This window comes from Heterocephalus glaber, unplaced genomic scaffold (assembly GCF_053883595.1).
Source record: "Heterocephalus glaber isolate CG9 unplaced genomic scaffold, H.glaber_assembly_v1.0 deba00001600, whole genome shotgun sequence".
Lineage (NCBI taxonomy): Eukaryota > Metazoa > Chordata > Mammalia > Rodentia > Bathyergidae > Heterocephalus > Heterocephalus glaber.
Genome location: NW_028258372.1, coordinates 2,349,220 through 2,362,573, shown reverse-complemented (window position 1 = coordinate 2,362,573; position 13,354 = coordinate 2,349,220). Strand labels below are relative to the sequence as shown.

The following is a 13,354-nucleotide window of genomic DNA, read 5'->3' as shown; positions in this document are numbered from 1 at the left end:
TTTCCAAACATACATACTGTTTTCTGCTGTACCTTCCGTAAAGTATTGTGGTGAAGAGCAGAATTGCATATATTTAATTTTGACTACCTTAGGAAAGACATGGTCAGCCCTGAATAGCACAGTAAGATTACCTTCCATTCCCTGTGATATTTAGCTATCTCTCCTCTCCAAGATGTGTTACTAGGGAATTGAATGCATCGCTGAAGGGTCTGTTCTTTTTTTTTTTGGTACCGGGGATCGAACTCTGGTCCTTGCGTTTGCTCAGCAGGCACAAAAACACTGAGCTAAATCCCCAGCCCGAGGTCTGTTATTCTTTGCAATACTGTTTTTTAGATTCATGGAGCAAATTTCTTTGTACAGAAGAACATAGAGAAACTTCAGTAACTACACAGAATGAATTTATTCTGTAAATATTTATTGAGCATCTATTGTGTGCCAGGCCTTTAACCACTGAGGGTAAAGCACTGAACTAAGCAAAATCCTTTATGTCCTAGTAAACAACTATAGTGTACACCTTTGTAGTAATAAGAAATTAATGAATACCTACATTCTAAGTCAGGGTGTGATAAGGCAACGAACAATAATGCAGCAGAAGAGTATAAGAGAGCAATTCCTGGGGACAGGGGTCAGTTTTACAGAAACATAATCTCCTGCCATTTTAAGACCTCTAGCTCTGTAGGTCACTGATGTCTCTTCCGCCTCTTTGGAATGACCATTTGACAACTGTCTGCATCTCTTCAGTGGTGCGGAGCTGGCTGTGTGACAGCATTTTGCTGTTAACCTTAACTGATCACTTCATGCTTATGGTGTCAGGTGAATGATGTAGATGAATACTTAAGACGTTATATGTAGTATTTGTGAATGACACAGCCTTCCCACTCTGTGTATGTGGTTTAGAGAATTTAATTTGATTTGGAACTTTATGTCATCTAAGTCCCCCAAAGGATGAAGCTGTTCCATCTTAAGCCCCATATTTCCTATGCAGCTCTTCTGAGCGTAGATAGATTGAAGTGTGCCACGCTTGGCACAGAATCTTAACCTGACCACACCTTACCATGGAACCTCACCTCCCACTGAATTAAGATACTGAGCACCAACCTGTGCCTTGCACTATCTTCATCTCGAAACGTGAGTCTACCTTTCTAAAAGGTCTTCCCTCCTCTCTCTTCTTGGCTCGTCCAGAATTGAGGCAGGCAGCAGCACCACTCAGCTAAATCCCCGGCAACCAAAATTGTCCAGAATTGAACTGAAGGCAGGGCTCAAGTTGTACGGCTTTCTCAAGGCTTTTCTTGCAGGCCTATAGCACAGGGATGTGGCCCTTCGCTTGGTGTCTCCTGCTCTCTTAGTCTGTGTCATATAATTTGTATGTTTTTAGCTCTGTCTAACCTCCCTGATTAGTAAATGAGCTTTGGGGAGCAGTACAATGCCTAATCTGTGTTCACACTGTATGTAGCCCCGTATTAGACATGAAAGTAGGCACTGAATAACTGGTGCTGTCAGAAAAAGTGCATCGCAGCCCACCTAAGGCTGCAGCTCTTCAGGGCGCTCCATGCTTCATTTTTTAGACCCTTTTGCATATTTGTATCCTAGAGCAAAGTCATCCGTATGAAAATTGTCCACAATTTAAAAACATAACTGACATCTACTTTGCTTCTTATATCCTTAATGTACAGCAAACATAAAGTTAGGTAGTAATAGGCCAGCTCAGTATTGTTTCCTTTGCATGGCTGGGCAAAGATATATAAACAAAGCTATATTTAATCAAGTGGTGAATTTCTTGTTAGCCTTAGAATATTATCCATAGTAATAAAACTTATTTTGTGGTGAATGATAAGGCTTGGATCTGTCATGTTTTTGTATGCTGTAAGGTCTGGGATTTAATGTAATTTTTAAAATTTTTCTTTTCTTCCCTTCTCTGGCCTGACCACCTAAAATAGTTCTTACATGACTATTTTTACTTTGGGATCTAATCTTCCTTTTTTTATCTTTAGGGTGCTAAGCTGACATGTTGTTTAATAATTAATTGAAAATACCTTTTGGGCTAATCTCTTGCCTTTCATAGCTATTAGGCTACATTTAAAAGGAAAAGAAATTTTAGTTATTCTTTTTTCTTGAAAGTGGATGTGATGGTGGCAAATTGACCAAACATGACTTTTAATTGATTTGTGGTGGCAGGTGTTCACTTTGCGGTTACTTTTAAGTTGCTTGGCACTTGTTAAACAGAAGGTCTGCTCGCACTTCTAGCTTATCTGTTGTAGTGCTCAAACATTCCTTCCCTAGCCCTGTACTTATATAATTTGGCTTATTTCCAAGCATGAATAGGGTATGCTGCTTTCAGTTTAATTTTTTTTTACTGTAGTTTTATATTTTATAGAAAGACGACTTTTTTATTTTCTTTTTAAATGTTGTTGACACATTGCCCCTTCTTATCCTTACCTTGTGTTTAAGGGACCCTGAAGATTACAATGAGGTAGTAGTCCACTGGGGGAGGAACATGTTGCTGATTAGTAGAGACACCAAAATCATCTTTTAAAATTGTACACCCTACAGGTATTGTCAGTATTTTCTAGATCCTGTAATGTAACATCTTTCAGTGAGTAGTGCAAAGCAGTAAATAAATCTCAAAGTTTGCTGGCTTAGGAGACCAATTGTAAATATATAGGCTTTTTATTGTATTTTTAAAAACTATTACCAACTTGTTATATTTTGTAATGAGATCAGAAATCTCCCTACTAATTTGGTATAGAGGGTGCATTTTTTATATGAAGTATAACTTTGGGTAGAATCTTACAGGTAACATCTTAGCTTTTATTTGACTTTCTCTCGCAGTTGGTGTATGATTTCTTCTTGAGATTTTTGGAGAGTCCTGATTTCCAGCCTAGTATTGCAAAGCGATACATTGATCAGAAATTTGTACAACAGGTAAGGAACTCTTATGTCTTAAATTTCCTGAATTCATCTTATCAGTGATTTAGTGATTTAAACTTGTGATTAAAATAGTCTTTCAAAACTTAAATGGTTTGGGCCAGGATTTAGCTCAGTGGTTTCGCCACCTACTGGGTGAGCACAAGGACCTGAGTTCGATCCCCGGTACCAAAAACAAAACAAAACAAAACTTAAATGGTTTATTTCTGTGTGATAGCACTTAATATTCTTGCAAGGCAATTAGTATAAAAGTATAAAGTACCTTTGAGAATAAAAAAGTATTTTTATCCAGAGTGAACTTCTACCGAAGTAAACTGAATTGTCCTATTGAGTCCTAAATTCTCATAAAGACCAGAACAGCTAGTCTTCCTACAGTATCTTAACTGAGAAAACTCAGTATAACCATGCAACCTAAGGACAAAGCTTGTTTTAAATTTTAAAATCTTTGAACTTGAATTTGACATATGTTTCAAACATTAGAACTTTGAACTGACAGAGTGGGTTGAAAAAAGAAATCATTGTCAAGAGTTTGGGCTTTAGTCTCCTTTCCTGTCATAAAGCATCAGTTACCTTTCCTGTTCCTTTTCCCTACCACCTTAAGCATCCTAGCCACCTAAGTTCCTAACCACCTATAAAATAGGATCATTAAGAAGAAAAAGAGAGACAAAAACACACAATACCTTCTTTTTTTATATAAATCGGTTATTAACTCTTATTTTTAGAACTTACATACTAACAAGTTTTTAACAATTTAGAGACTTTTTTTTGGTACCAGGGATCGAACCCTCGACCTTGTCCTTGCGAGGCAGGCAGCGGAACCACTGAGCTAAGTTCCTGGCCCCTAGAGGCCTATTTTTAAATATTTGAAATTGGCTGGCACTAATCAAAATTGTGAAGCAGACTAAACTTTTCTAGATCCATTTTTTTCTTTTGATGTTCTTACTGGTATGTAAGACCTCATTAAGAATTTGATCCTGAAGCCAGGATTAAAATCATTACAAGGACTTAGACCATTTTTGTGTGGTTCCTGTGATAAAGATTCCACAAACAGGAGTTTCACATATTTAGAGGTCATTTTTAGTCATTTGTAACTACTCTTGACCTTTGTGATTAGTTGCTGTGGAGTATTGATAAATGAAGAATATCCTTAGTTTTACAGAAACATTAGATGTATGTTAGCAGTAGAATGTACATTTCAGTCAAGAGTAAAAATCAGAGTAAATGGAGTTGTGTTACTTAGGTAATTGCAAATGAATGGTTATTTCCTTCTGTAGTTCTTGTGCGGGATATATCAAGGAACTCCAGTGGTGCCACGTTAAATTGTATTTCAGATAACAGCAGGTTGGGGGAACCTTTAGTGTTTTCTCAGTCTGGAGCTTGAGGTACTTAGGCTACTGGATTTTTCTGTGGAGTTGGGGGAGCAAGAAAACTGGTAGAGCAGGACTCATTCTCTACCTTCTATTTCAAATTCCTGAATTTTCTGTGAAGGTAAGGCCCAGTGATTTGATTTTGGCAGTTTATATGACTCCTTTCATAGATCACTTCTCTGAGGTCTTCTGTTAGGGTATTGCTTTAATAGTTTATGTATGAGAATTCTCAGCTTATTACAATTATATTTTGAAATGACTTGGTAGGTGTTAAGTTTTAAAACTTAGAATAGGAGGGTCGGGGACTTAGCTCAGTGGTTCCAGCGCCTGCCTCGCAAGTGCAAAGTCCTGAGTTCGATCCCCAGTACCAAAAAAAAAAACTTAGAACAGGAGAAAACTATTAAATTTGAAAACTGGACAATTGTAATTTATGTTCAAATCAGAGAATTGTATGAAAAAGAAGGAAACAGATTTATTGAGTAGTGCTTTTTATGTGCCAAGCACTGCACTGGTGTGGGCTTTTATCTAAAGAGCTAGACTGTGTCCAGTGTCACACAGCTACTAGGTAGCACAATCAGGATTTGAACTAGACTCTGACCATGATGGTATCTTCTGTTCAACCTTTCTCATTTTGATGAAGAAACGAAGGCTCAGAGTTAATGAGTTACCCTTAAAATCAGTTTTATAGTAGTATCAGCCAGAATAATGGGTTTCTTGATTACTAGTTTTGTATGTTTTTATCATGTGAATATTATATTTCTAAATAGATTTAGTATTTAATATTTGAAAAGATTTCTCTTAAATAGACTTGAAACTTAGCTAACAATTATTCTCTAGTCTAATATTTTCCCCTTAAAGATCAACTTGTATCAATGATATTTGTTCTTGAATTAGACATAATGACCTTAACAAGAGCCCTTTTATTAATTTGAAAGTTTATCTTTCAAGTAAATCCTACATCAGAAACCAGAATTTAAGTGTTAAGTGAGTAGTTCAAACATTTTTAATTAGAATAATTTGAACTGGATTTATTAGGTATGTGTTAACCTCAATTCCTACAATCCATAAGTGTTTTTTGCTAGAGCCTCATGTGCTGTGTTAGCCAAAAAAGAGTGCAGACTATAAGCAAGTCACTTACTGGGGGCAGTATAAATGTGACTTCAGTTGTCACTGCCCTCAGAACATCCTCTGCAACTTGACATGTCCATGTAAACAGTTATGTATAATTAGAGGCAGAATGAAGTAAGAATTTCTGATAGGGATCAACATTTCCATCTTTAGTGTAACTTTTTTTGTTGTTGGTTGGTTGGTTGGTTGGTTGGTTGGTTATTTGGTTAGTTTCATTGGTGTTGCATGTAGTTCAGGCTGGCCTTGAACTCATCGTGTAGCCCATGTTGGCCTGGAATTCACAGTGATCCACTTGCCGCAGCCTCCTGAGTGTTGGGATTATAGGTGTGTGCCACCACACCTGGCCTACTGTAATTCTCAATACCAAAGTTCAGACCATAAAATTCTATGACAATTCTAGTAAACTATGTATATTTATACATACATATTTTGGAGACTTCATTCATGTCATGACTTGCAATCTAAAAGCTTAAGATTTTAACATTAAAAAGCATTAAACAGCTCTTAAATTTTAATACTCTAAAAACTGAGCTATGGTTAGTTTCAAAAGTTGGTTAGAATTCTAAAATCAATGTCAAGGCAAAGAAAAAAATCTTGTTTTTGAAATGTTTATATTATATATTATCATTTTTAAAGAAACTGACATTAGTGAAAATATTCCCTAGGCTCTTCTTTGGCTTCATTTACTTAGCAAGGCTAAAACAAGCCCAAATCTGTAAGCAAATTTTTAAAGATTTCATGGATAACCTTCATAATTAAAATTAGAACAAAGTGAAGTTTTAGCTCGATTATTTTTTTAAAGTAATTTCTCAGATTTCTTTTAAAGCTCCTGGAGCTTTTTGATAGTGAAGATCCCAGAGAACGCGACTTCCTGAAGACTGTTCTGCACCGAATTTATGGGAAATTTCTCGGATTAAGAGCATTCATCAGAAAACAAATTAACAACATTTTCCTCAGGTAAATTAATCATATATTCACTTATAGTATTCCCTCATATCTTCTTTACTCAGTTGCCTTTCAGGTTAATTTTAAATATCTGAAATCCACAAATTTGAGTCATTTTTAGACTATATTGTGGATATCATTTGATTGCAGACTTTTTAGAAACTTGTAACTGACTTTGTATCTAAGTGGACAGTACTAATGAGGATTTTTGATAGATAATGCCATTGTTACTCACAGTTAAGATTTATTGAGAGGGTGATTTATGAAGTTTTCTGTTTGAGGTTTATGTTTACAATTGTTATATAAATATTATTTATACCAGTAGCTCTTGAGAGAGCTCTTTTGATTTTTCTAACAAGGCTAATTAAATGTATTGGGGCTGATCATTTTACTACCTAATAAGTGTTAATCTTTTAAATATTTGCTTCAAGTCAGGAGATTTCACATTAACACCTGCATTTCAAATTTATTTGAATTAATTGAAGACCTGGCAAAATTAGCCTGGTATTCATTCCCACGTTGCAACCATGAGAGCTGAGTGCTAGTTTTCTTCCTCCAATTCTCTGCTGTCATCTAAGTCCACTTCACCCATGTATGACACCAGCCGTGTCCCACTATTGAAGTTTATGATTCCTGCTTTAAAGAAGAGCCTACTGTTGGGAAGCTGGGCAGCCTGAGCTGTGTGAGGTTTAGAGCAATTCTGAGCAAAAGTGGCTGATACAAGTCCTTTTTTCATGGATTTTCCTGTCAAATGTTTCCTACTTTGAAAAACATTTCTTTGAGAAACTATCCTTCATATATATTCTTTTTCCCTCAAGGGAAATGAGAATGTTAAATTCACATATGGCAAATTTTAGCAAGGTGGCATATGTTATTATATAGGAAATACATTTTTTTGTTAAGATTCCTATGAATTAACTGATTTAGGACAAAATAACTGACAAAACCTGAAACCTGAAACGTGTGTTTTCTACTGCTGCCTTTGGGTTGATTTCTTCACTTTCCTGTTTCTCTTAGTTTTCTTACATTTGATTTTACTATACCTATCTTTATTTTAAATTCAGATTTATATATGAAACAGAACATTTCAATGGTGTCGCTGAACTCCTTGAAATTCTAGGAAGGTAAGTCTGATTTTGTGTTCTTTTCAAAGATTTAGTAACTTTGAGTGTTCCGTATGTACTAAAATTTTAGTGAGAGTTGAAGAAATTATTTCCTGTTTTATAATTTAAGTGTAGTGACAGTGCAAGAGCCCCTGGGCTCAATCCTCAGCACAATAATAAATAAATTCGAACACAAGACATAGGTCTCAAGTGAATTTTTATTATAGGTTTTAGGGGTCGGCATATTAAAGTAGTGCTATTCAAGACCTCTGTGTCAAATCAGGCTTCCTGCTTTTGAAACTGGCGTGTTTTAGGCCTGACCTCACCAGAGTGCCGCAGGAATTTTCAGGTTCTGATTAGAAAGAGATGAAATAAGCTACAGTGACTCCTTGATGAAGGTATGAGAATCCATGTTCAGATGTTGACAGACCATTCCTGATCCATTAGTTCTTTCTGGTTTTTTTCCATTAGTTCTTTTTAGAAGAATCTTCACTTTTGGTTTTAGTTTGCATGGATATGTTGCCTTCCTTATTCATTGTGTACCAGTGTAAACTTGAGAGAATTTAAGACCCTCTGTTACTGTTTAGAGAATTGTTTTAATCTGCTTTATTAATATTTAGAAAATTATTGTGGTAAGAACTGCTTCTTAATTTCTGATTATCCAGCAAAGTAAGAGAAACAACCCCATTTACTTCAGGAAATAATAAAATTCTGTCAGTCTGGTGACATTGACTCTTCTGTGGCTTTAGAGAGAAAAATAAAGGAAGCAATGCATGAATGGTCTTTCTAGAAAATAAAATTATGTTCTTTGGCATTAGTTGGCAGTCCTAATTTTCTTTTGAGATCAGTGAATGACTTACAGGAACTACGAGTATATAATAATAGTCTCTGTAAAATAGTTTGAAGATGAACAGTCATGCAAGCCCGGACTGATGCAGAGCACTGCTCCTTATGTACTGGTGGATAGATGTGAAGGTTAGAAACGAAGTAGTAACCGCTTAACCCTTCCCCTGCCTTTTCTTCCCTCCAGTATTATCAATGGCTTTGCATTGCCACTGAAAGCAGAACATAAACAGTTTCTAATGAAGGTTCTTATTCCTATGCATACTGCAAAAGGATTAGCTTTGTTTCATGCTCAGGTAAGTGTCAGAAAAATTGCAAAGCAAGTAAACATTATTTCAAAGACAAATATAAAGGTGGAGAAATTAAGAAATATTGAGACGACAGTATTATAATTAAGCAGTTTGCTTTCTAAGTTGCCTAAAGCAAATTTTTATTTGAAGGTTTAAGTATTATGGCTTTTAGCTATTGAGTAAGACCAGGATACTTTAAGTATGGATACAGAAAAGATAATGTCAAGTTTGCTTATATACTGATCCAAACCCTGACCTTATTCTCTGTGTGACTTTGAATAAATGCCCATGTCTGCAGAGTGTTACTTCTGTCCATGAACATCCTAATTATAAAGTTTTTGATCGCCTCTATTAATATTTAGAGACTAATATATCAACGTAGACATACATGTAGAAACATGCTAAAGACTACTTCAGTTAACTTTATACTCAGAATTACTACTATGCCTGTAAACCCAGCACTCTGGGAGGCTGAGGCCAGAGGATTGCCAGGTCAAGCCCAGCCTAGGCAATTTAGCGACTTGGCGAGGCCCTGTCTCAAAATTAACAAAGAGCTAGGGGTGTAGCTCACTGGGATCACATCCTAGTACCAACCCCCATAGTCTTTTTTAAATTAGAAGTGACTTTCAGGATTAACAGATTACACAATTTTGAGTTTTCTCAGTTTATACATTGAACTAAACTTTGTCAAAATAGTATTTTTGTTGGTTAAATATAAAAAAGTCTTGCATCTTTAAGTCTTATTGCATTCAATAATATCTAACCTTTATGAACTTTTCCTTACCTCTAGCTAGCGTACTGTGTTGTACAGTTCCTGGAAAAGGACACGACGCTGACAGAACCGGTGAGTATCTGTACATGTTCACGTTCTGGGCATTTGCATTAGTAGCATCTAGTTGTAGCTTCTTACACAATCTCACAGAGTTACCCAACAGTAGTAATAGTGCCCCTTAAGCTAAAATCATTTTGAAGGAGGAATGTGAGGTTAATCTGCATCAAAGATCAGAGCTGGGAGGGGAGAAGGCTCCTGAATTATTGGATATGTCTTGAATAACCTAAGTAAAAAAACAGTACTAGGAGATAGTAGTTGGGATGTGTGATTGATTTAATGACACAGTGAAGTTAGTGATATAATTAGTCACTGGTAGTCTTCTTCATTCACCTTTTAGGATTCAAGTGTACTGGGAGAGTCCCAAATTTATTCCCTTAAGCTTTTGTTTTACTTGACTCTCAGTAATGATGAACCACAAGATAGGACTGAAAACATTTCCCTGTCTTTTGTGATTATGATTCGGTCTTAGAATAAAGGTTGTTTGCTTTATGAGTCAGCATAGCAATTTGGATGTTGAATCCTACCATTTATTATTTTCCCATAAAATGTTAATTCAGAAGTAAAAATGTAATTAGTTATTATGCAAATTGATGATTGAAGAAAAGATGAAGTAGGATGAAATACATAGAAAAGTATAAGGATTGAAAACATTTTAACCTTGGTGAAATAAGTATTTTTGAGAGAATGCTTTCTAGGTATTTTAAATCTAAATATTTAAGCTAAGATAGTTTTTGAAGAATAGCAAATGTTTTGAGGGATTAAAATTTTGCTTCTGTTATTATAAACCTTTTTAGTCTATCCCTAAGGGTGCTTAAAAAGATTATGTACTTTGTATTTTCCTTTTCATTTGAGTTTTTTAATAAAAGAACAGTGGTATCGTTCCACTCCCTGGTTTTCTCCATTTTTTTACAGTTCATTCTGAAAAGTTTTTAAAGTTAAATCAGGAGAGATAGAAGCTCAGTATTTACACATGAAAATATATAACCTTCTAAAGGAGATTAACACTTAATACAAGTCCATGATAACTCTTTTTAGACTTGAGAAAAGCCCATAGTAACATGTCGTGGTTCATGTCAGATAAGTAGGAAACAAACATAGTTAAAGAAGATCACTTTCAGTTCATAAAGTTCTCTATTTATAGTCAGGTAGTCAAGTAGTCGATCACCAGCATGACCTTAGTGCTTGGGTTTGAGCCTTGATGTAGACAGTCCCTCCCTCACAGTGGTTCGACTTACTGATTTTCTGACTTCACATTACCTGTGAAAGCAAGGTAATTCAGTCGAAAACACACATCGTATTTTGAATTGTGTTCTTTCCCGAGGCCAGCCACGCGCAGGGCAGTACTGTCCAGCAGTGCTGGGCAGGACAGTGACCCACTCTGGCCAGGCACATGAGCACGAAGCAGGTAGATGCCCACTCCTGGGTGCACCACACTGCTGAGCCAGATGTGCGGCAGTTAGGGGTGTCACATGCATTTTTGGCTTAATATGTTTTCAACTTAAAGATGGGCTTATTGGGGCTGGGGATTTAGCTCAGTGGTTCTGCCACCTGCCTCGCAAGTGCAAGGTCCTGAGTTCGATCCTTGGTACCAAAAAAAAATAATAATAATAAAGATGGGCTTACTGGGACACAACCCCATTGTAAGCTAAGACAAAGCCTCTGACACATTGTAAGTTAGAGCCTTCACTGTTTTATTCTTTTCCTTGGTATCTAAATCTTGTATTAAAATGCCTGTATTTTCTAAAATGGAAATGACTTCGTTACTTCTATATATAAAAGCAGTGTGTGTTAAGTTGGTTCATATATTACAAAGCATAAAGTGAAAGTTCCCTGAAATCTCACCTTCTAGAGATAAACACATTAAGTTGATGAATATATTCCTAGACATTTTTTCATACATATATTTATGTATAGTTTAAACAGTAAAACAGAATAATGCACATATCTTTCCATATTAATGCATTTCATTTTTCACTGGTAGCATAAAATTCCACTGTATGGGTTACCATTTATCAACCCTCTCAGTGAACACTGAGTTATGGATTTTTTTTTTTCACTGTTACAAGCAGGTTGCTGAGTTGAGAGGATGTTTTGTGGTGTTAAGAGTTGTTCCATCTCATTTGGTGTTGGTTACAAAAAAAAAAGTTTAAGCATGTTTAAAAGCCCTCAGAACTGTACACCAAGAGAGGAAAAAAGGTGTGTGGGGGGGAGTCTTTACTGTATGAAAATTCAAAAACTAAAAAGTACAATCTGTATTGCTGAGTATATGCCATTTTAACTTAATCTAAGTCGCATTCCAAAAAGGTTATATAATTAATACTCACAATGTAATATTTCATTTCAGAATGTAAAGATACCTGTTTTTCCTAGCCAGTCAGTGCTGAATATTAAGTTTTAAAGTCTTAAGCAGGTGTGGTGACACATGCCTATAATCCGAGCACTCTGGGAGGCTGAGACAGGAGGCTCACAAGTTGGAATCTAAGCCTGGGCAACCTATTGACTTAACAAGGTCCTGTCTCAAAATTTCAAACAGAAACAACCAAGTTTAAAATGTTTGCTTAGTTTAATACCTATGAAATATTTTAATTTGCTATTTTATTATAAGAATTGAACCATCTTTTTATGTTTAATTGGTCATTTATATTTCTGTGCCCTATTTTTAATCCTTTTTGTTGTATTTTGCAAATTTTTTCGTTAATTTGGAGTTTCTCTTTTAATTGTGAATATACTGTTTTTAATCTCTGCCTTAAAGAACTATAAAATTTTTATGTCCTAAGTCTATTTCTTGATGTCATGCTAAGAAAAATCCTTCTACCCCTTGAAATTATAAAAGTATTCTGTAGTATTTACAGAATTCTAGAATATACTTTCCAGTTATTTTTCTAGTTTTATTTTCTCATTGTTTTCTAGTTATATATTCTAGATTGGGGGGTGGGTACCAGGGCTCAAACTCGGGACCTTGTGCATGCGAGGCAGGCACAGGAACCACTGAGCTAAATCCCCAGCCCATTCTAGATTTATCTTTTGCTTTTCCATCTTTATCTGTAGTTTCTGAAGACTGCTATAACGAATTAACACAAACTTAGTGGCTTAAATCAACACAAATGTATTCTCCCACAGTTCTGGAGGCCAGAAGACCAAAGTCAAGGTGTCAGTAGAAGCCCTTGGGACGGACTCAATCCCATCCATTTCTGCTTTGTATTCTAACTCATATATATGGGGATCTGTCTAGATATTCCTGTTTCATAGATTTTTTTCTGTCAGTTTCTGTGCTACCACCATCTTAATTGTTTTAATTGCTAATAACAGTTAGTGCAAGTTCTAATTCCATTAATCCCCCCAAATAAACTTGTTTACATTTATGAATTGTACAATGAATGTTTCTAGTTCCAACAATAACTCAGTATTTGATTGAAATTATATTAAATGTATAGATTGTAGGTTAAGTACAGGAGAAATAATATTTGTGTAATTGTTATGAAAAGCACTTATTTTCACTTTATTATTACTGATACTTAATGCTTATAAAAGTGTTGACTTTTATGTATTTTATCTGGCCATATATTGAATTTTCTTACTCATTTTATTAATTTTTAGGTTTTTAAATTTTAGGAAATGTATAATTATAAGATCATTAGCAAATAAGTGTGATTTTGATATTCCTTGTCAGTATTATTCATCACATTCTTCTCTTACTATATTGGCTCCAAAACAGCTTTCTTGCAAGTTGTAATTTGAATGAGAGTCCCTCACTACTGGGCCAGACCAGTATTAAGCAACTAAAGCAGCTGGCAAAGCTCTCTTCCCACAGTACCACCAGACCAAGATGGTTTTATAGCTCATTTCTAAAAAACTATCACGTAAAATGGTTGTTAATGGTTTCTAATAAATTCTCTTAGGTTTTACCTAATAAATTTTTAT

General features: G+C 35.4%; 1 protein-coding gene across 2 annotated transcripts in view; it reads left to right on the top strand.

Moving 5' to 3' along the window:
- Ppp2r5a (protein phosphatase 2 regulatory subunit B'alpha) overlaps positions 1–13,354 on the top strand; it is a 55,583-nt gene that overhangs the window by 37,309 nt on the left and 4,920 nt on the right. For both annotated transcript variants that reach the window (XM_004853542.3, XM_013075354.3), the window contains exons 4-8: positions 2,830–2,922; positions 6,247–6,377; positions 7,430–7,489; positions 8,499–8,607; positions 9,392–9,445. In XM_004853542.3, the coding sequence (XP_004853599.1) occupies positions 2,830–2,922; positions 6,247–6,377; positions 7,430–7,489; positions 8,499–8,607; positions 9,392–9,445 (447 nt within the window). The remainder of the gene's footprint in view (positions 1–2,829; positions 2,923–6,246; positions 6,378–7,429; positions 7,490–8,498; positions 8,608–9,391; positions 9,446–13,354) is intronic.